This window comes from Phoxinus phoxinus (genome assembly GCF_949152265.1).
Source record: "Phoxinus phoxinus genome assembly, chromosome: 15".
Classification (NCBI taxonomy): Eukaryota; Metazoa; Chordata; class Actinopteri; order Cypriniformes; family Leuciscidae; genus Phoxinus; species Phoxinus phoxinus.
In genome coordinates this window covers 21,533,423-21,554,959 of record NC_136890.1, presented here as the reverse complement: position 1 = coordinate 21,554,959, position 21,537 = coordinate 21,533,423, and the positions used below count along the sequence as shown (strand labels likewise).

General features: G+C 36.4%; 1 protein-coding gene across 4 annotated transcripts; it reads right to left on the bottom strand.

Moving 5' to 3' along the window:
• Window positions 1-179: 179 nt before the first annotated feature.
• Window positions 180-21,220, bottom strand: ahcyl1 (adenosylhomocysteinase-like 1). Of its 4 annotated transcripts, none has more exons than XM_079637880.1 (17): window positions 20,661-21,220; window positions 10,706-10,823; window positions 10,013-10,156; window positions 9,103-9,203; window positions 7,676-7,778; window positions 7,472-7,566; window positions 7,004-7,110; window positions 6,641-6,757; window positions 6,449-6,512; window positions 6,196-6,284; window positions 5,498-5,568; window positions 4,174-4,268; window positions 3,692-3,790; window positions 2,565-2,633; window positions 2,311-2,389; window positions 2,102-2,222; window positions 180-1,253 (listed from the first exon to the last, which is right to left on the bottom strand). In XM_079637880.1, exons 1-17 carry the CDS (start codon window positions 20,844-20,846, stop codon window positions 1,247-1,249), a joined length of 1,665 nt encoding a protein of 554 aa, XP_079494006.1. In that variant the 5' UTR covers window positions 20,847-21,220; the 3' UTR covers window positions 180-1,246. The 4 variants fall into 4 exon arrangements, with proteins under 4 accessions (XP_079494006.1, XP_079494007.1, XP_079494008.1 ...); XM_079637881.1 differs by having other exon boundaries at window positions 10,706-10,820; window positions 20,661-21,115; XM_079637882.1 differs by lacking the exon at window positions 20,661-21,220 and adding an exon at window positions 16,632-17,258.
• Between the last annotated feature and the right edge of the window lie 317 nt (window positions 21,221-21,537).

Genomic DNA, 21,537 nt, shown 5'->3' with positions numbered 1-21,537 from the left:
GCGGAATTTGGGCCGACAAGTGCTCAAAATTAAACATTAATTCCTAACATGATTCCTCCTAGATTCCCTTTGTTATCGTAACATTTTTAAAAAAATATTGTTGCAATATTATTACATTTCTACACAATCATAAACGTTTGTGATATTAATAGCATAAAATATAGGTCAAAAGGCATATTTAGTGACAGCAAGATCTTTAATTCAGGGATTCAATGATGACATCAAGGCAGAGGGAACACATCTGACAAATTATGTAATGCAAAGGTAAATCACAAATAAAAGTGCAAATGAGGCAAATATTCAAATGACAGCATTCACAGTGATTTTATTCTTAAGACATTTGCAGTCCCTTAGAGATGGTGATCAAAATATGTGTGCTTCTTGAATAGCTGACTGTGTGTGGGAATGTTAGGGGCCAAAGGTCAATAATATTCAGCAAACCTCTCACAGAATATACCAAAATCTCATTTCAACTGGGGTTACATTTATTCTCATCTAAGATTGGCCTACATAACATATAATGGTCTACATTATTTTGAAATAAGAATATAAAAGGCCACAGAGATGTTGAAGATGTGTGAGAAAATGAAAGGAAAATAATCCCTGTTGGTGACATTTCATAAAATCCCCCAAGCGGGGTACATGTAGCAGCAGGTGCTGCCAGTCACAGAAGTTTCTGCACACAGTGGTGTGTATCATATTGCCAGAACACTCTAGCTTTTACAGTAATACACAGTACATTCATCCGAAAAAGATATTATATTTTCTTATGCAAGAGCAATAAATCAGGAATATTATGCCGAGACTAACAATTTTTTTATATTAAAATCCACATAGACAACTTTTTGGTCATGAACGATTGAGTCTAGCGTAACCTTGGGTAAATAGAATAACCATGTAAAAACAAATCATAGTAATAATGATCAATTATTCTATGAGATCAGTCTACTATAACCAATATTTGGCACATTTTTAGAGCCTAGACAGTGGTCCTTTTCATATTTTAGGTTAAAAGAACATTTACAACAATTGCTATAATACATGAATTCTAACAATACACATAAGCCTAAAAGTGACATGAACGTATATTTTGTCACCGGAAATTAGTAACACTATTAAATAAGAATAACATTCAGTAAAATCAAGTTTCGCTTTAAGAAATGTATATTCATATAAAATAAATCTCTTGCTTCTCTGGTTAATACAGGTCTCTCCATTTGATGAAGGCTGAATCGATCCAGTCACACTAATATCTGCAAGCAAAACAACAGAAACGTATATTTTGTCCATAACTTTAGTCTGGTATGAAGAATATTTATAATAAAAAAATATGTTTTATTTAATGATTTATATTAATTACACTACCATTCAAAAAAAATTTTTTTAAAGAAATTAACACATTTGTCTGGCAAGGATACATTAAAATGATCTAAAGAGACAGTAAAGTCATTCATAATGTCACAAAAGATTTTAATCTCCAATAAAAACTGTTCTTTTGAACATTCTATTCATCAAAGAATCCTGAAAATCCACAAAATATTAAGCAGCATAACTGTTTCCAATATTGATAATAATACCGGTAATAAATATTTCTTGAGCACCAAATCATCAAGTTAGAATGATTGACACTGAAAATTCAGCTTTGCCATCACAGGTATAAATTACATTTATAAAATATGAAAATAGAAAACATTTGTTTGTAATTGTAATGTTTTACTGTATTTCTGATCAAATAAATGTATCCTTGGTGAGCATAAGCAACATAAACAAAACAAAATCTTACAACCCCACACTTTTGAACAGTAATGAAGGTTATACTGAAAAGCTAAAATAATGAATGTATATATTTTATACATTTAAGGAATTGAAAAGTTTTGTTTTAGACTAATGTGCTGAAGGCAACTAGCAGTGTCACTGGTTGCGGTATGTAAGACTTTTATTGAGAACCAGCAGAGGGCAGTAAGTGACTAAACATTTTAATATTGGGTAGTTCATGAGAATTTGTCCTAAAATAGGACCTTCATCACACTAGTACAAATGTGCACATTCTGATAGTGCAGACGGTATAGTGATGCAAGCTGTTTTAGAGCACCTCTCATACCTGTAGTAATTTGGTTTAAAGGGTCCATTCTTATTGAGGCCCATATATTTGGCCTGCTCATCTGACAGCTCGGTAAGATGGGCATCGAAATTGGGAAGGTGCAAGCTGGCCACATATTCATCTGAAACACACATGATTAATCACATTTAATGCATCTAACTGATGTATTTAAGTTGCCAGCAGTGGTGGTTGGTTCAGATAACACTTACCCATCTTCTTGGGCAGCAGGTAGACATCCTGTTTGTAGCGACCTTCTGGTGCATTATACAGCTCTATTAGGGCCAAAGCCTAACATTAAATAAAGAACACAACAGCCTGCGATTAGAGATGTTAAATCAGGCATAATAATCACACAGCTGTGCAACAGCACTCACAACCACTAACATAAATGGATTAAATGTCATCTGTACAGAGGGTACTAACTCACTTCAACTAAAACCCAAATGGTGACAGGTTCAATTACCTGGGTTGTGGCTGTGATTGATAGCACAAATGAGGGGACTGTTGAGCAGCTCAGGTTCAAGAGCCGGCCCTGAAAAACAGCACACAAATGATTGAGATGTACCGTGCTCCACCAGGAGAATGCACAAAGGAAAGTAATTTATCAAGGTGGGCACATTAGAGAAAAACCGAGGCTTTGGTTAGGGTGCTATGGACCATAATCTTATGTCATGGTACAAATCGCCCTTTAGTAGGTTTTATTGAAATGTATAGATTTGATAGGGAAAAAAATATTTTGATACCAATTTCACCAATAAATACTTAATTTAATTTGATTATTTACTTGGATGCAAACCAAAACATATGATTATTCATAACATCAGTTCAAAAGCAGTGTTAAAAAGACACTAATAAACTAATATTTTTTTTTCTAAAAATATTTTTTTAAACACACATTCAGTCCATTTACCATAACAAATTAAGTTAAAAGCTGATATTATTAAATATTACTGTTTTCTATTTTAATATATTTATATATATTTATTCCTGTGATGGTAAAGCTGAATTTTCAGCATCATTACTCCAGTCTTCAGTGTCACATGATCCTTTGGAAATCATTGTAATATGATGATTTGATGCTCAAGTAACATTTCTTATTATTATCAATGTTGAAAACAGTTGCTTAATATTTTTGTGGAAACCATTAAATTTTTTAAAATTCTTTGATGAATAGAAAGTTCAAATGAACAGCGTTTATTTAAAAAAAAAACATAAATGTCTTTACTGTCACTTTTGATCAAATGAATGCATCCTTGCTTAATACAAATTATTTATTTAAAAAAATACTGCACTCAAACCTTTAAATGGTAGTTTATAATAATGCATAAATTTGCTCTGTAATCATGAAACAACTCAACTCTGCATTGTGTTGTACCTAACCGCACTCTTTAATAACAACTTGCTTGTCCTGACTTGTTTGGGACAATACGCTTCTTTGTCGCTCTCATGTATAAATAACGTAAAGCGGTTTTACACCTCAGACTGCAATGCAAATACATCTAGCGTAATATAAACAGTAGAGCCCATCCGTCACAGCGCTCATCCCTACTGGCACACATTCATGAAAAAAAAAGAGGAAGGGGGAAAGACCTCTGCCAGTAAAATCACTCGTTTCCCGTCAGGCCAGATGACGTGGTCGACCTGTGAGCGCACCCTCTCCCAGGTGAGCTCTGGAGTCCGCAGACTCGCCTGGAACAGAGAAAGAACAGACACACATCAGCGCACACAACTAACACTCGCTTTAACACGCTGATAAACCTACAAAGCTAAAACACACGCACACACACACACACAAAAAGAGCAATCACTATGAACACAGTCAGCGGCTCAGCGCACTTCACTTTGTTGTTGGAAACATGCCGCTAAGAGGCTTTCAGGTTGATTAACTGACCCTGCTGCTCATGGAACATCTACAGCTGTTGACAGTATTCTTTCCCTGGACTACATTCACTAATAAAGTACACTACAGTGAGAGCAAATGGAGCCTCCTCATAAATAACTCAAAAATATTTTCAACAAAACAAATATAAATGTGAGGGAAGGCGATACACAGAACTCTGAGACTCACTCACCACATCAATCTCAGTGTTGGAATGGCCCATGTTACAGACAATACAGCCGTTCTTCATCCGGTCCAAGTGCTCCCTGGTCACAACATTTTTGTTCCCTGTAGAAAGAAAAATGTCTTCAGGAATCTTCAAGAAACCCCAGTAGACATTATGTGTTCCAACCAAATAAAATGTGTGAATTAACAGTGCAGCAGACATGTTCCAGAAGTAAAAATCTCACGAATTTTCTCTATAGGGGAAATTACTTTTAATAACTTACAAATCATGAAAAACAGGCCTACTGTGAACTATGATGTTGTTCATTCATGCTGTATGCTTCTGTTGAAGCCTCTAGCCCATATTATTTCTTTACTTTTTTATTTTTCGTTTTTTGATAATTGTGTTTAACTGTGAGATTCTTGGTGGGAGAACGATATTACCCATGATTCTGCAAAAGAAATCTCAACCAATCAGATTCACAACGAGCGAATCATGGCTGCGTTCCAGTCCAAAATTCTCACGCCCTTAACTCTCTAACTTCCCTCCGTCTCGTTCTCTCGGATGTGCGACATTGCTTGCGTTGCACAAGTGCTCACTACTGGCGGAACCGGAACTCGTACTTAAGGTTTAAATGGAACGCCCTAAGCCCTTGATCACTTGCTATAGAGGTCACCGTGGAGACCGAGTGTGGATAAATGAAGTGCAAGCGCTGCGAGTGCGAGCTGCTGATATGACGTCACAATCGTACTGCATTGTGGGACATATAGGTGCCTGAAGTGTATATATGAAGTAGAGCCGCTCCCTTGGTCAAAATCGAGGGAACGAGGGTCTGTCCGTATAAACTTCCCTCGTCCACTTCACGAAGTGGAACGCACTTCAAAATGGCGGCAGGGATTCCCCCAAGGGGAAGTGCTTAGGGAAGTTCGCAAGTGCGTGTTTAAAAATGGACTGGAACGCAGCCCAAATCAAAAGAACACTTTCCCATGAAGCACTGAGAATGACAAAAGAGTCAATTTCCATACCCTCTCGAATATGCATATTTTGCAATGAACTTAAAACATATAGCACGTCAATTTAACACAAATCTGTGCCTGTGACTAGTAGATACCACACATAACTTATCTAAATCTCAACAACTCTCTACTATGTTTTTACACAAATATTTTATCTCTTGGAGCAAATATTATTTACTTTAGAGTAGCCCAGAGATCAGCTGCAGCTGTCAAAGGGCAAACCGTTTCACAGCAGCTTAATGCAAGGGCATTTGGGAGGATGTGTTTGTGCTGATAAGAGCTGCATGAAACAGAGGAAATGGATCTGGAAGCGAGCCAGCTGTAACCAGACGTACCCGTGCAGGTGATAACCATGTCCATTTGGCGAACCACCTCATTCAGCTTCACCACTCTGAAGCCATCCATACTACGAGGGAGATTTAAAAGAAAAAACACAGATCGAATTCAAGAGGTATCTCAGATCTATCTATCTATATATATATATATATATATATATATATATATATATATACACAGACAGTGAGGGAAAATGTGGTGAAATATTCTTTATAAATAAGCACTTCAGCTTGTTCACAGACTTCCTGTGTAAAGACTTCCTGTGGCCATGTGTTTGGCTAATATTATTTGCAGAAGTTTACAAAAGTTGTTTGGCTGAAATAAAAATTAAATATAAATATTAGATGAAAAATGTTAAACTAACTTAAACTAACATAATTTAAACTAAAATTTAAACATAATTAATTAACAACTAAACTAATTGTAATTGTAACTAACTGAAATATAATGAGCTGACATTATAAGTACCGGTACTGAAATGACTAAAACTAAAACTGAAATAATAATATATTAAAGCATAATAGAAATATTAAAAACAAATAAAAATGACAAAAGCATATTACAAAATTACTAAAACCTAATGTAAATATAACAATAAAAGCTAATTAAAAATACTAATAAATAATACAATAATATTATATAAATAATACTAAAATAACACACTTTAAGCACATTTTTGCTGGTGTGTTTGTCTTACCAAGCTTGAAGAGCACAAATAGGGTCGATCTCTGTCACGCATACAATGGCTCCAAGCGCTTTCAGAGCTGAACAACAACCCTTTCCCACCTACACCAGAATCAATACAAGAATGAAAATAAAACCAACAATCGTGATGTTTATAGTAAATAAGGTCTGGCAGTTAAGATAAATTTAGAGATTATTTTTTGCATTGTGCAGATTATCTAGACTCCACTGTGGGGCATTTTACAAAAGCGCAGATGTTGACTGACCTCTCCATAACCACAAACCACCACCTGCTTCCCACCAAACATCACATCTGTTGTTCTCTTCAGACTAAGAAGAAAGAGGAAGTCAACCATGATTATCCTCTATGATAAGCTTTAGTCATGCTTAGTAAGGGGTCTGAGAAAGATATGCTCAAAACCTCCGAAAAGCACATCTCAGCATTGCAGGTGTCTTACCCGTCCAAGATGGACTCCCTGCAGCAGTACAGATTATCAAACTTCTGCTTGGTAACAGAATCATTGACATTCATAGCGGGAACGCAAAGCTTGCCAGCTTTGGAGAGTTGGTACAGCCTAACAGAATACACACAGATTCAAACACATGTTTCTATCAGGGCTGTCAATTAAATATTCAGATTTAGATTAATCTCATTATTCTGATCATATACAAATTAATACTAGAATAATTTAAAAATAATTGTGTCATTGTGTAAGGTTATTTGTGTGGGATGATAAAAATAAAGTAACAAAATGTATTAAATATATATAATTTTTTTTTTTATAAAATGTAAATAAAAATGTCCTACAGCCCTCCCTTACCTGTGTACGCCTGTAACACTCTCCTCCACGATCCCACGTATTTTCTTAAAGACACTGGGATACTTCTTATACACCCAGTGGGTCAGATCACCCCCATCATCTAGGATCTGTAAAATAATATATATACATGTATGATGATTACTAGCCTGCAAACACAAAGGAATCATGATAATTGTTTTGAAGATTAAATACTGATTTGGCAGCAAATAAAGTAATAGATGCAGTGTGCTTATTAGTGTAAATAGTGGTAGATGTGTTTTCACACTTTGTTACAAAAAGCAATAAAACGTATTCACACAAAGTGTAAATAGACATGATATGCAGTTTTTTTAAAATGGGTAAATTCAGGGTGGAGTTACTGAAAACAATCTTTGCAGACAAGGCTGGTTATTTGCACTCAGTATAAACAGACACTGTCCATTAATTAATTTTTATATATATATATATATTAAGCACAGAACATTATACCATATTTGCCTGCCAGCCTTCCATGTTGACACAGCGATCGATGCACCACCAGAAGTCGTCTTCCGATTCACCTTTCCAGGCAAAAACTGAAACACCTTTAAAGGGCACACAATAAATGCAAAGTGAGTCCAGAATATCAGGACACATTGGACCAGGTTGGAATTGATAGTTTAGAACACAGTGTAAGTTTAGAGGGTTGTTTACCGCTCTCTGCCAAAGCTGCTGCCACTTCATTCTGAGTGGAGTAAATGTTACAGGCAGTCCAGCGACACTGAGCGCCCAGTGCCACAAGTGTCTCGATCAGGACCTGAAAGAAACCAGTACAGCATTTCAAACACATGGGAAAGCAAACAAGAGTAACAAGGTGTGTACTTACATTATTTGTTCTGCAATATTTTCACACATAAGCAAATATACAGTACTGTGCAAAAGCCACGCTAGTATATTCCCTCCAAAGAAATGGTTTTAAGCCAGTTATTTATATCGTTTGCTGTAGTGTTTCAGAAGGAAATATCAGTTTAAATTTCCAAATATTAATTTTGCCATTAATCCAGTGAAACTTTTGTAAGCACAAGGAGTCTGACAACAGCTGGTATGATTCACACAGAGATCTGATCTCACCATCATCAAGTCCATCTGGGATTACATGAAAAAACGGAAAAAAACGACTACATCCAGAAGAACTGCGGCAACATTTCCAAGACGTTTGAAGAAACCTTCCTGCAAAGCTACCTGATAAACTATGTGCAAGTGTACCTGGGCAAAAGCAGTTTTAAAAGCAAAGGGTGGTCACACCAAATATTGATTCGATTTAGTAAATAGAAATTAATTGATAAATAAAATCTATTTATGACATTATTTTTGAAAGCATCCTCACTCCTTGTGCATACAAATAACTCACTGCATTATTACAATTAATGGCAAAATTAATGTTTGGAAAAGTAAACTGATATTTCCTACTGACACACTACAGCAAAAGATACAAATAACTGGCTTAAAACCATTTTTTTGGGTGAAAACACTAATGGGCCTAAGACTTTTGCACAGTACTGTATATTAAGCACTGTGGTTCTGATTTATTTATATGAAAATAAAAAAGCAATACAAAGTGTCTACATAGCGCAGCTGACTGGACGCTGTGGCATCAGCAGCCAATGAGCTTGCTGCTCAACATTCAAATACTTGGCATTGTTTGCTGTTATCAGTCTGCAGAGCGCTTTCAGAAACCCTCACCTTCCCCAGCTCCACATGTATAGATCTGCTACGGGGGGCTATTTTGTTTATTTAATATGTGCAGCAGCAGCATGTCTGTGAATGTATTGGCAGTAGCAAGTCTCCATACAAATCTATTCCACCAAGACCAAATGCATTAACATTGCCACTCTCTTCGAGAGTTGTCATGACATGACAGAACTACGGTTACTTTTGCTCATTTGTTGAACATTCAGCTGGGTGTTTTAATAGAGGCAATGCTGCTACAGTGTTATTTTAGGATTATTTATATAATATTATAGTACTATAAGTGCAGCAAACTTTAGGATTTATCCAAAAAATACATTTTGTGTTAAAATCAAAGACTGGTTGCAGAGGAAGAGTGTGTTTGAATTAGTGCGGCCCTGAGGAGAACCTACAGCAGTCTGTGCAGTGATGTGGGTACAGCCAACCACTTTCGCCCCAGCGAGGGGTTTCTCCCCCTGAGCTCGCTTCCGCAGGGAAATTAGTGCAGACATATCTGTGGAAATTATTGAGACAACAGTTTGGAGATGAGTCAACTTTATTAAGGAAGGTACAGTCTAGAGTCTGAGGCAGGTCAAACCTTTAAATGTATAGTTCACCTACAAATTTAACTTCTTAGTATTTGTTCACATTCAAAATCGGTATAATTTTCTTTCATCTGTGGAACATACATACAAACACAATGAATGTGGACTGAAGCTTTTAAGCTACCAAAAAGGACACAAAAGCATAATTTAAATGGTCTATATATGAATCATGCACTATATTCCAAGAAAAATTGGGAAAGAGACAGAGATAATTTTATTTATGGATCACTGAGTCAGTGAGTTGAGTTGAGATATGTCTGTGTTTTTTCTGAAACAAAGCTTTGTATGGCTTTAGAAGTCTTAATGACATTCTAAATGTCTCCTTTTGTCTTGTACAGAAGAAAATAACCAAATGAAAGGCTTTCCATTATTGAGCTCACTGTTCTTTCAAGTTCTGTTTGTATGGACTAAGTTGCTGGCATTAAGATCTTGACTCAGTTATCCCTTTAAAAAGATTAAATCAATTAAATGGAGTACAATGACTAATTCTGACAGCAGCAATTGTTACCAAACCTTGTTTACTTGACAGCACTTACACACCAACATTTTTGTTCAACGGATTTCCAGAGTCAACATTACTTTACTAAAACTTTTACATTCATTTACAAAATTTGACAAAACATGTCAAACTAGTTGAGAATCAATGCTGTACTGGTTATGTAAATCCATGTTGATATCACACAGCAACCTGACACAGTATCAAGGTGAGTCTCCTAACCTTGCTCAGCGATCTCGATCTCCCGCCGACCAAACTCTGCCTGCTTGATGTTCTTGACGCAGAAGTCACTGCTGCCCTTTGAGTTGAGCTGGCTTTTCTCACGGGGAGACGTCTCATCATCCGAACTGTCTGTGTATGAGGCCGCTACAAAAGATTGTAGGACACATTTTAGTGGAGATAAACTCCAATGCATGCATTCAATTGTGTTTGCAATGAAACATGACATTAAAATCATTCTTGTGATTTTATGAAATTATTTTGGCAATTGTGTTTCAGCAGTCTGCTATTGGGGTGTGGGGGGGGGGGGGGGGGGTCGGTCTGCAGTCACAAACATGTAGGAATGTTTATCCCTCACTTTTGTTGGTATTACGAACGATTTAGGAATGTGAATTTGTCTGATCCAGCGCCAACACTACCAAAAGTCTGTAGTTCCCGCTGTAAGCTGGTCTGGGATTATATTACACAACACACAAACTAGCATGAACAAGAAATAAGCAGTTTTGGGCCACAATGATGTTTGTTGATATGCAGTTTCTGCAATAAACCTAAACCCATTAATGTACTAAAAAGGTCTTAAACCTAAAATGTATACGTTTGCATGCATCTAACGCTTCGCGCCACATGGCAATGTTTGTGTTTTTGTTCTTCTGAACTACAGAGCTGTATTGACATGAGGGTGGATGAGGGTCAGACCTGAACTATAGCTGTCTGTAGAGGACTGAGAAATGGAGCGAGACAGGGAGCGACGGCCGGTCTTTGTAGGAAACTTGCTGAACTCCTGCTTTTCCTCTTGGTTGGCAAACTGAATCTGCTACAGTAAGATGGAGGTATGGAAAAAGAGAGGATGGGGGAGAGATAGACACATGAACATGTGATTTCATTGTATTTGGCTTTCTAGCCGTACATTAGAATGTAGTTAATAATATTTACTCAAAGTAAGATATATATAGCAGATATTACTGTATATCATACTACATTTACCTTAATACTGCAAACAGCAATCTCTTTATATTTCATGTAGTTAAAATTTAATTAAACACACTATAAAGATTTAACTTTGAAATATAACTACTGAACATTAAATACACCAAAATAGTCTAAAGATCAGCACAGCTTCAAACATGTAGGGTCGTAATTTAGCACAAAAGAACTCTATAAATAGTGTCTGCTCGCCGCTGTATTGAAATATTTTAAAATGACATAACAGATGTGGGGAACCAATCTCAGCAGGGGATTTGAGTACCATTTCAGTCATTTTAATGATGCAAAACTTTAAATATTCACGGGAGATGTGCTTGCAGGCTGATGAACTGTGTACTGCGGTTTTCTATGTGTGTGCACTGTGTGATCTTGTTTTGTGGAGAATGCAGCTGAACCTGGCTGTTAAATTATAGCTTGAGCATAGTTTAAGCAGCAAGATGCTTTGAACAGATCACAAGCAAACTGTAACTGTAGCGTTATTCTCTGCAGTAAATACTATGAGTTAGCATTGAAACAAATGCAATTTTCTTTCCTGTGTTGTTGTATTTTGCCAAAAGCATTTAGTTTAAATTGCCCAGTCAGTGTTTTGTGTATGAATGCACCTTGTAAGGAAACACACCTTAAAGGCTCCATAACATCATGTCTAATCATCTAGAACACATTCATGAGAACTTTTGAGAACAAGCTAATATTTAGTGACTACAATGGTTCCTGACAGTAAGTAACTGTCTCATAAGCTGAAAAAAGGGGGGAAATGGACATTTATAAACAAAGGTACGCCAACCACTCCTTTAGACTCCGTTTGTATTCTTTCCACAAACCACTGAACGTTTCGCAGAGGATTTTGGGATATCATGCCAGTAAAGGACAGAATTACGGTGCATTTGAAAAATTGACCATAAAGTTATCTCATTAGACAGACATGTGATGTGAATATTTGAGCCTTGATGCTCCATATGATAGGTGGAATGACATTTTCATCCTATAAAAAAAATATTTGAAAAAAGTCAGTAATATTTTGGGCTATTTCCCCTGAACAGAAAGATAAAAAAAAGGAAAAACTGTTAGGAGTACATTAGCATATAAGATGATCTCTAAGCTAGCTAACACATGGATTAAGACTAACATTTTTACTTTTACATTTTAGAGTCATTGTGCTATTAAAGTAAAGTAATATGAGCTGAAAGTTAAAACCTTACAGTGCACATAGGCTGACAGAAACATTAATATTATCATGAGGGGCAATATTTAAAATACCCAATGAAGACAGATCAGTGTTTCGCATTACACTTAATGAAGGATGGGGAGGATCAGGGCGTCTGCGCTGGGTTTCATGGCAGACTATTAGATTAACACAGTAACGTGCAGGTAAATCACAGAAGCAGAGCTGGTTCTGACTGCTCCTTCTTTCGACCTTGATTTATGTTTCTTTCATACACACATTATACAGATATCTCATCTACAGACATGGATCACCAGCGGCTCAGCTTCAAACCATCTGCAGACCCAGATTTACCATGACAAAATAAGCAGGAATATATGACTGTGCTTTAGCAAACGGAGCACTTTTATAGTTTATTCTTTCCATTGCAAAATGAGATCATTTCAGTAACAAACTATTCTTGCAAAAGGTGTGTTCACATTTTACACAACATTTTTTCAGTCTTTAGAGAAGTGGCATGAATGTAATCCAATATTTTTTTTATATTGACTTTATGTTAACAAACAAAAAATGTGTCATACATTTAAATTTAGAAATGTTTTTATTATGGCTGTCAAAAGATTAATCGCATCCAAAATAAAAGTTTGTGTTTACATAATATACGTGTGTGTACTGTGTATAATTATTTATATATATATATAAAAAAACACACACAATCATGTATATATTTAGGAAAATTGGTTATATTTATATATAAAATATTTATATATCATATAAATTATATAAATGTATATACAGTATATAAATGCAATTATTCCTTAAATATATATATATGAATGTCTGTGTATTTATACATAATAATTCTACATAGTATACACACATATATTATGTAAACACAAACTTTTATTTTGGATGTGATTAATCACGATTAATCTTTTGACAGCCCTAGTTTTTATAAGTCGATATATATAATAATGTGTGTCTTTACCTGATTTAAGTCTTACAAATTTAGTAAGCTTGTAAGCTGTATGTGTTCGAGTCACTAAAACAAACTGTGCTAATTGACTATTGCTATTGCTAATAGTGCTAATTGCTATTGACGCTGTACGTTTTTACACAAAAAAGAACCGACTTATAAAGTCATTTGTTTGGTGATCAGACTACACTGGTCTGGTTGCACTGAAACTTTCTGGCTGGATCTGAAACCGCTTACTTTTTAATTACCAATTACTTCGCGACCATTAAAATAGTATGAGTGTGTGTGTGTGTGTGTGTGTGTGTGTGTGTGTGTGTGTGTGTGTGTGTGTGTGTGTGTGTGTGTGTGTGTGTGTGTGTGTAAGCAGGCAAATAATCCAAGCACCTATATATTTACTGTCCAAGCGCACCACAGACAGATAGAGAGGGCAGCACATCTTATCTTTGTTGTATTTAAAAACATGAGATTTCATAATGCATCTGATGATAGTCAGACTACATCTATCCTTTAAAAATGCTGGGGGGGGTTCAGCCAGTTGGATGATTTTATTGGGATATTCATATTTTCCCCAGTTGCGGAGTAGTTTTTTTGTAACTTTTTTACTGTCAATACAAATGATAAACTAGCCAGCCAGAGTCAATGTAACCCACACCTAGCCAGTGCTGCTGAGTAACCCAATGTTGGGTAGTTTGTGCCAAACCAGTTAAAACTGGATACATGTGTCAATGGTAATTTTGTGTTCTGTTCTGTTCTGTTCTGAGAGAACAAATGAAAGAATGAAATTAAGGTCTGTAGTCTCACATTTGACCTTTTTTGTTTACATGCGGCTACATCGCAGCTAACGTCTGCTTGGAACGCTACCTACAAACTATACTTAAAGCGAACAACGTTTCAGCTCCAGCCAAAAGAATGTGCGACCAGGGCTGAAACACGGCCAACATCGCTGTCATATGTAACAAATTTGCCGTGCGCTCCACAGACTACAATAGGAGTGCTATTGAACTAGTGCACTAGCATCGTGGCTGTGGTCGCACTATGCGTTTTACTGATTGAAACTTGAATGTCTGATGAGATGGCACAAGGTAAAGCTTTTTTGATGTAACTTTTCAAACATGAATATATATACGATTTTCATTTAATGAATTGGAACATTGATACTAATTGATTGATACTAGATTGAAAATACTGATGCCAGGTTTCTTTCCACAGATTCCCATTGGGTGTTCTTGCTGGTCCTGTCCTGTCACACCCTAAAACGTTTACTAAATGTTTTTTGGAGTATTTCATCATTGTAAAAGACTGATTTGCCATTGAATAAAAAAAGTATTGTATGTGAACTGTTCCTTTCCTATATTATTTTTATTATTTACAATAAAAACTATCAGGTTGACTGACCCAGCACTATGTCAAAAAACAAACCCAGCAAATGGCTTAATGTATAAAACCCAGCATTACTCAGTATTGGGTTGCCAAATAACTCAGAAATAGTTGTCTTTGACCCAGCATTTTTTTAGAGTAGGAAAGTGTTCTGGATAGTCCAATAGTATACTCGTGAATCTGATACTTTTTCCAAGCAAAACAACAACAACAGATCCCTCAACCTTACAAAACACAGCTGCCATCACAATTCCTACTGTGAACTATAGACAATATGGAGAGCAAGAGGAAAGTTGTATTGCTTAGAAGCTGCTCATTCGTAGTTTGTGGATTCATTCACTTATGGAGACATTTTATTTTAAAGTATAATATTTTAAATATTATTTCCATATACACTACCATTCAAAAGTGTGGGATCAGTAAGTTTTTTTCATGTCTTTGAAATAAGTATTTTCTGCTGACCAAGGCTAAAATTATTTGACCAAAAATACAGTAATAAATATGAAACAATATTATTACAATTTACACTGTTTAATATTTTAATATATTTCAAAATTAATGTAATTTATTCCTGTGATGGCAAAGCTGAATTTTCAGCATTAGTCCAGTCACCAGTGTCAAATGATCCTTCAGAAATCATTATAATATGATTGATGCTCAAGAAATATCATTATCAATGTTGAAAACGGTTTACTGCTTAACATTTTTGTGGAAACTGTGATACGTTTTTTTTTTCAGGATTCTTCAATTAATTAAAAGTTGAAAACTGAAATATAAATCTTTATTTTGTCTTTAAAATGTTTTATGGTCATTTTTTATTAATTTAACGCATCCTTGAGAAATAAAAAAAAAATATTTAAAACCAATTTATATATAATATAATATTCTACTAATATAATATTCTACTGAGATCTTTCCTATGAAGAGATTTTCCTAAAACTGCTCCATACTGCACGACTTTAGATTTCAGTTTGATATGCAGTGACCCACTACAGTTTCACTTTACTCAAAACAGTCAGCAATCTACTTTCCAATCCCAGAAAATGTTCTGTTTCCCCAGCAGCATTGCTTTAACACCATCATAAATAGGTTTATCTGTTATCTAATATGTGATTTGCCAAACAGCATCCAAGTCCTGAGTTTAGGTATGTTTGGACACAAAACTGGTGGAAATGCCAGTGAAGTTGACACAACACAGAGCTGATATTCCAAGGAAATTGGAGTGATAATAAAAATGCCATTGCAAGGCGGTATTGTGGCCCAAAGGCAGAGCTTTGAACTGAAAGTGCTTGAAATAACTGGACAGTTATGATCAGGGAAGAGATGAGTATTATTCTTCAGGTGAACGACAGAGACAAAGGGAAAGCTATGAACCCTGATGAAGCATAAGCATTCACATTACTTTCAGCTCATTTCACTGATTACACTGTCAGCTAAATTATTCAATTGTACAATATTCTTTTTTTAACATGCTGGCAATGTGCTGTAATTATCCAGAGGATTATGTTAAATCAGACTTCAACTGCCCTAGCCAGTGTTACGTAGCAGTATAGTCCAATGTAAGTGTCAAAAGACAGTTCAACTGACAACACATGACTGTGGCAGAAGCAAATATCCCTGTTTGACACAGAACAGTCAGACGCATAACTTCACCTTCATATTCTGAGTAATAATTGCTAACGTCTATTTTAGTCCATGGAAAACAGCACATGGTGTCTCAAATCTTCCTACTCAGAGAAGAACTGAGAACTTCATCAAAAATTATACATTTCCAAGAATCATTCAGTGTCCTGACACATTGACAGTGATTTAAAATAACATTGCAACGACTGAGAGACAATGGTGAGTGCGACATATCAATAAACTTTACAGGGGCAAATTTAAACAATTTAGATGTGCGATTTATTTATACACACACATAGAAATCTAAACATCACAACACATAGAAAATAAATCAAATATTTGTCTCTTATTTTAACTAGTCCCCCCCCCCCCCCCCCCCGCCATATTTATTAATATTTATTGATATATTTTAGAAACCACAGACTGTCACCAAACAAATTCAATGTCGTTTTGCTGTGACCCGCTATAGAGGATGGAAGAGAGAGTAATGAGGCACTTACCCTGGGAAAGTCATAGCCATGGTTCATGGTCCCTGTCTGTGCCGGCCTGTGTGCCTGTGTATTGTTACAACTGGTGTTTCACCAACGTAGTTTTACACACGGACGGGTGCAGGGGGGAGAGTTTTGTGTGGAGTTCTTACAGCGGACATGAGGGTATGGGAGGTGACAAGGGAACAAATAAATCAACCACTCACAAACCCGGCCAGCCTACTTTTGCTCTCTCTCTCTCTTTCTATAATCTATTGCAACCAATGTAAGGGCCGTCGGCACGTCTGTTTGTTGTGACTGAATGCTTCAGGAATACTAAAGGAAGGGTGTATTTGTTTCCCCAGAGTGTTTTAATCCAACTGGTTCTCTCAGGGCCGACTCTCCTGCAGAATTTATTCAGGGCGGCTAATAAAACAGGGATCTGGAGGGAATTAAACCATGTTTCTACAAACCCCTAAAGCATCAGGTCACGTCGGTCAACTCTATTCCGAGATCTGACTAAAAATAGAAGAAAAAGAAATCCATCCGGTTCATTGACTGTTCTGCTTAACAGCTCACAATGATCCATCCTGGTCGAAACAAACAGGCAGTGCTAGGCCAAGCGTTAAGCGGACACCGTTGAGCCGTTTACCGTGACTCTGCCAATACCTGCTGTAGTCCTAAAGTTACCAGCCTGGCTTTCAGCCCCAGTCTCTAATCCCAGGCCGAGGTCACGCAGCGTACACTGCACTCCGCATGATTGTCAACAAAAACAAAGAACTCTACAGCACTACACATTCTATATTGGTTTATTGATTCAATGGTACAAAAAAGTATTGGTTGTCAATTGATTAACAAGTTTAACTGAATTAGTTACATGATATGCCGATTAAATAATGAAATTAAAATGAAATTAAACACAATTTATTGTATATATATATCAATATTAGCCCCCAGTAAAGATTATTCAATAAAATTACAGTACTGTGGAATATTAAAACAATTAAAGACATTTTAAAAGTGGCTTTAGAAGTCAATATAGTGTTTATTTCACTACCATTAATCATAAGCCCATAACTGGCCTTGATATATACGCAGTACTGTATATATTATACCAGCTGAATTTTCAGCATCATTACTCCAGTCTTTAGTGACACATGATCATTCAGAATTCATTTTAATATCCTGATTGTGTTCTCAATAAACATTTCTTATTTAATTATATTATTGACAGATATTATTCTTAATCAACAATGAATCATGAAAATATAGGCTTACAGAACTACAGAAATATTGCAGCACACCCGTTTTCAACATTAATAATAATTGCCTTATTATAAATGTTGAAACTGGTTGTGCTGCCTAATATTTTTGGAGAAACTGTGAATTTTTCTAGAAGATGTTTTTCAGGATTTTTGATGAATGCTAGGTTCAAAAGAACAGTATTTACGGTATTTGAAATATAATCTTTTCGTAAAAATAGTATTTATCGTCACTTTTGATCAATTTAATGTATTCTCTTGCTGAATAAAAATATAAATTTATTTAAACAACAACAACAACAAAATGACCTCAAACTTTTGAACAATAGTGTAAAATATATGAGTTTAATTGTCTATATTGTCTATAAAATGGCTAAAAAAAAAATCAACATGTAGGACAGAACTTGATTTTCTCCATCGGGAATTGTTTGGATCGTTGTGGACTTGCTAGTGCTGTGATCTCATATGAGTGACAGGTTGCCCTGCCCGGCTAAATCAATTGTAATAAATACTGCAATATTCCATAAAATTATGAATTTTGATTGTACGGTGACTTTTACAGGATTTAGCTAAGAATCTGAAACTAACAGGATTTGGCTGAGAATGTGAAACTTCTGAAACTCCCAGTCAAAAAACGATCATTCTGCACAAACCACTTGAGTGAATGAGATAATTGGGCTCTGAAGTGCCGATGGTCTAATGTGAATAAATGAAACGCGATCTAAGCTCTCTCAGGTGACTGCTCGGTGTAAAGAGACCCTAATGGCAGCTCAAGCACTGAAGCAGCAACATCGGTCTAAACCCTCAATGCATCCATTCAGCAGAACTGGACGTGCAAACCAATAGCTTTCCTGAAAAATACCTGAAATTTGATCTAATCTTCAAAATGATGTGCATTAAGTATAACAAGCAAAGAATCAGTAAGGAAACAAAAAGAGTCAATTTTCGTTATGATGAATGGACTAAAAAAGTATTGTGTGTCCAAGTAGGAGAGGAATAGATCTATTCAAAGAGACGAAGAAACTAAACTCTCCATATAATCCGTATGATGGGCTGAAAATGTATGTTTGAAGAGAAAACACAGAGAACAATCACAAGGAGGAGAACCCAAGGTCAATGCTGGGCTCTCAGCAGGTAGGGTCAAATCACGGCCCCATGCCAAGACTCGGACTGAGAAACAGGAGAAAATGTTCCTGAGCGGCTCAGTAGACGTGTGTCATATTTCTCCGCTCAGTGCAACTTTCTTTCACAATGTTATCAGAGCCTCCTGCTCACAGAGGGACAAAGCTAGTGGAGGTACTGAGAGAGAAACTTTCTCACACCCTCACACTGAGGAGAAAAGGATACAATTACACAAAAAAACTGTGATTACTAGGGGAAAGCATTGCCAGTACATATAAATGAGGAAATACACAAGATCAAAGGGTAAAAAATAAAAATGTATCCAATTTTCAAACCATTGAGCATTTCTCAAAAGAGACTTCAGCTGTTACAATGTCATTTATTCGCTAAAAGCCAAGCACATAGCGTACACAAACCAGCAAACCTCTGTCCCTTCTGAACGGGATGTCACCAAGTAGGCTACAACATGTTCCTCGATCAACATCTTTGTTCATCTTCGAACAACATTCCAATCAACCAATCAGATTTGAGGGACAAGTTTACACTTTATGTCAAGTTTGCTTACAACAAGTCTACATCAGTGTTATTCACCAATCATTACCAATCACATACACATTTATGGATAACTTATGGGTCGTGTAAGCCTTAAGGGATAGGATGACCCTACATTTATTATACCAGATAAAACATTTAAAAAAGAGAGATCTGCTGGTGTTGGAGTCCACTGTTGAAGTTGTAAATAAAACAATGATTACTGAGGTTCAGTAATATTTTCAGTCTCATTCTACTTAGAAATGTCATGTTTAATTCGATGTGTTAATTCATATGTAATTATTTGTGAAATGTACTGCCAATTTCTGCGTAAAAAAGGTTTCAAGCTATTTTTTGTGCAAAATGTTGCTGTTGAAATATTTAGATCTTCTGAACACTTCATTATTTATTTGAAATAATGCATACACTACAATAGCCTAATACTAAGGCCAAATTCAGATTTTTGAAATTTTAAATAGTAAACGTCAGCACTGGATTTGGTGCTGCGTGTAATGCAGCCGAAGAGAACAAGCAGAACAGCCTGTGGCTCTGTTGTATAACCAGCTGACAACTCGATGAGCGAGTGGGCAGAGTAGTGCGCCTCTTTTACCACCCACTCACAACACACACACTTCAGAGGGTCACATTTACACAATCTGTTGTGTCATCTTCTTGTAGACTAAATTATCTATCTATCTATCTATCTATCTATCTATCTATCTATCTATCTATCTATCTATCTATCTATCTTCTTCACTCTTTGATCTGCTCTGATTGATAGACATCAGGAGAATATTTAAGACATTTTAGATGGCTACAATTTAAAATATAGCCTATAGCCTATTATCCACATTTTCTTGAGCTTATGATAGATCCTACATTTTATAAACTGCGGTAGACATAGGTCAGCTACTCTGACAGATGTGAAAGTTGGACCAGGGCAGGGAAATTTACTGGATGCGGCGAGAAAGAACTAAAGAAACGCTAGAAAGATGCGTCACGTGATTCTAATAGGCTCCAGCACACACCTCTAGTTCAACTCTAGCCATCATGCAGGGATAATCTTTCCTAATGATTCCAGAAAACTCAATGTCCCAAACTCAAGCGCGATATGTGTGTTTAGCCCGAAAAGACACGTCCCTCTTACCTTTTTCATAGATTTGTGGGTCGGGACCGCAGTGAATGCGGCGGAGAGCTCGCCGACGTTCATGTTCACGTCGCTGTTCTTCGTGGCTGTCATCGCGGAGTATTTCTCAGCAACGTTTTCGCTCTCTTTAAACTCTTTGCTGGCCTGTTTCACCTCCAGCTTCGCATCGCCGACACAGTCTGTCATGGCAATCTAAATCTACGTTGTTTGCGAGCCGCTGCCGGTGGTTTTACGCGATAGTCCTTCAGCTCTGTTACTGTAACCTTTCGATTCGTCCTTATGTTGCTGAAGCGCTTCAAAAGCTCCGATTATCTCAAAAGCGGAAGGAGGGGTGATTGCAAAAACGTCTGAAGGAGAGGAATAAACTGTCGAATGAGGAGAGAACGGATGCGGACGCGAGTTTATAAGAATGTAATTTCACTCCACGCCGCAGTGGACCACAGATTATTATATTTGACTGTCCGGTTGACGGCTAGCAGCATCAGCGGTGGGCGGGGCGTAAAGGCGAGCACCTGCACGCAGAGGAAGTTGCACGAGAACCGTGTCTTAACGGTGCATGTACCGTAGTGTCGCTTTTCGAATACCTTATTTTAATCAGTTTTTGTCGAAAATGCGTACGTAACATTATTAATCCAAATTGAATATATTTAGAAAACGTATTCCTCTCAAAACTTACTCAAGAGGATAACTGTAAACAAATGCGCATACCTGAAAATATGGGATTTAAATAGACAGTTGACACACACAAACAAACAAAAAATCTTATAATTTAGCCTACTCACTCTCATGTTGTTCCAAACCTATATGATTTTTGTAAGACACAAAAGGTTATGAAAGTGAATGGTGAATGAGGCTGTCTATCCTTTTGGAACACTAA

What these genes read in the sequence shown, in the direction of transcription:
- ahcyl1 (XM_079637880.1), bottom strand. Translation starts at nt 20,846, where the DNA reads ATGACAGACTGTGTCGGCGATGCGAAGCTGGAGGTGAAACAGGCCAGC. An exon ending in TGGTTTGTGGTTATGGAGAG is followed by an intron (nt 6,285 to 6,448) that starts GTCAGTCAACAT and finishes ATTCTGGTGTAG; the next exon opens with GTGGGAAAGGGTTGTTGTTC. An exon ending in CCAACACTGAGATTGATGTG is followed by an intron (nt 3,791 to 4,173) that starts GTGAGTGAGTCT and finishes TCTCTGTTCCAG; the next exon opens with GCGAGTCTGCGGACTCCAGA.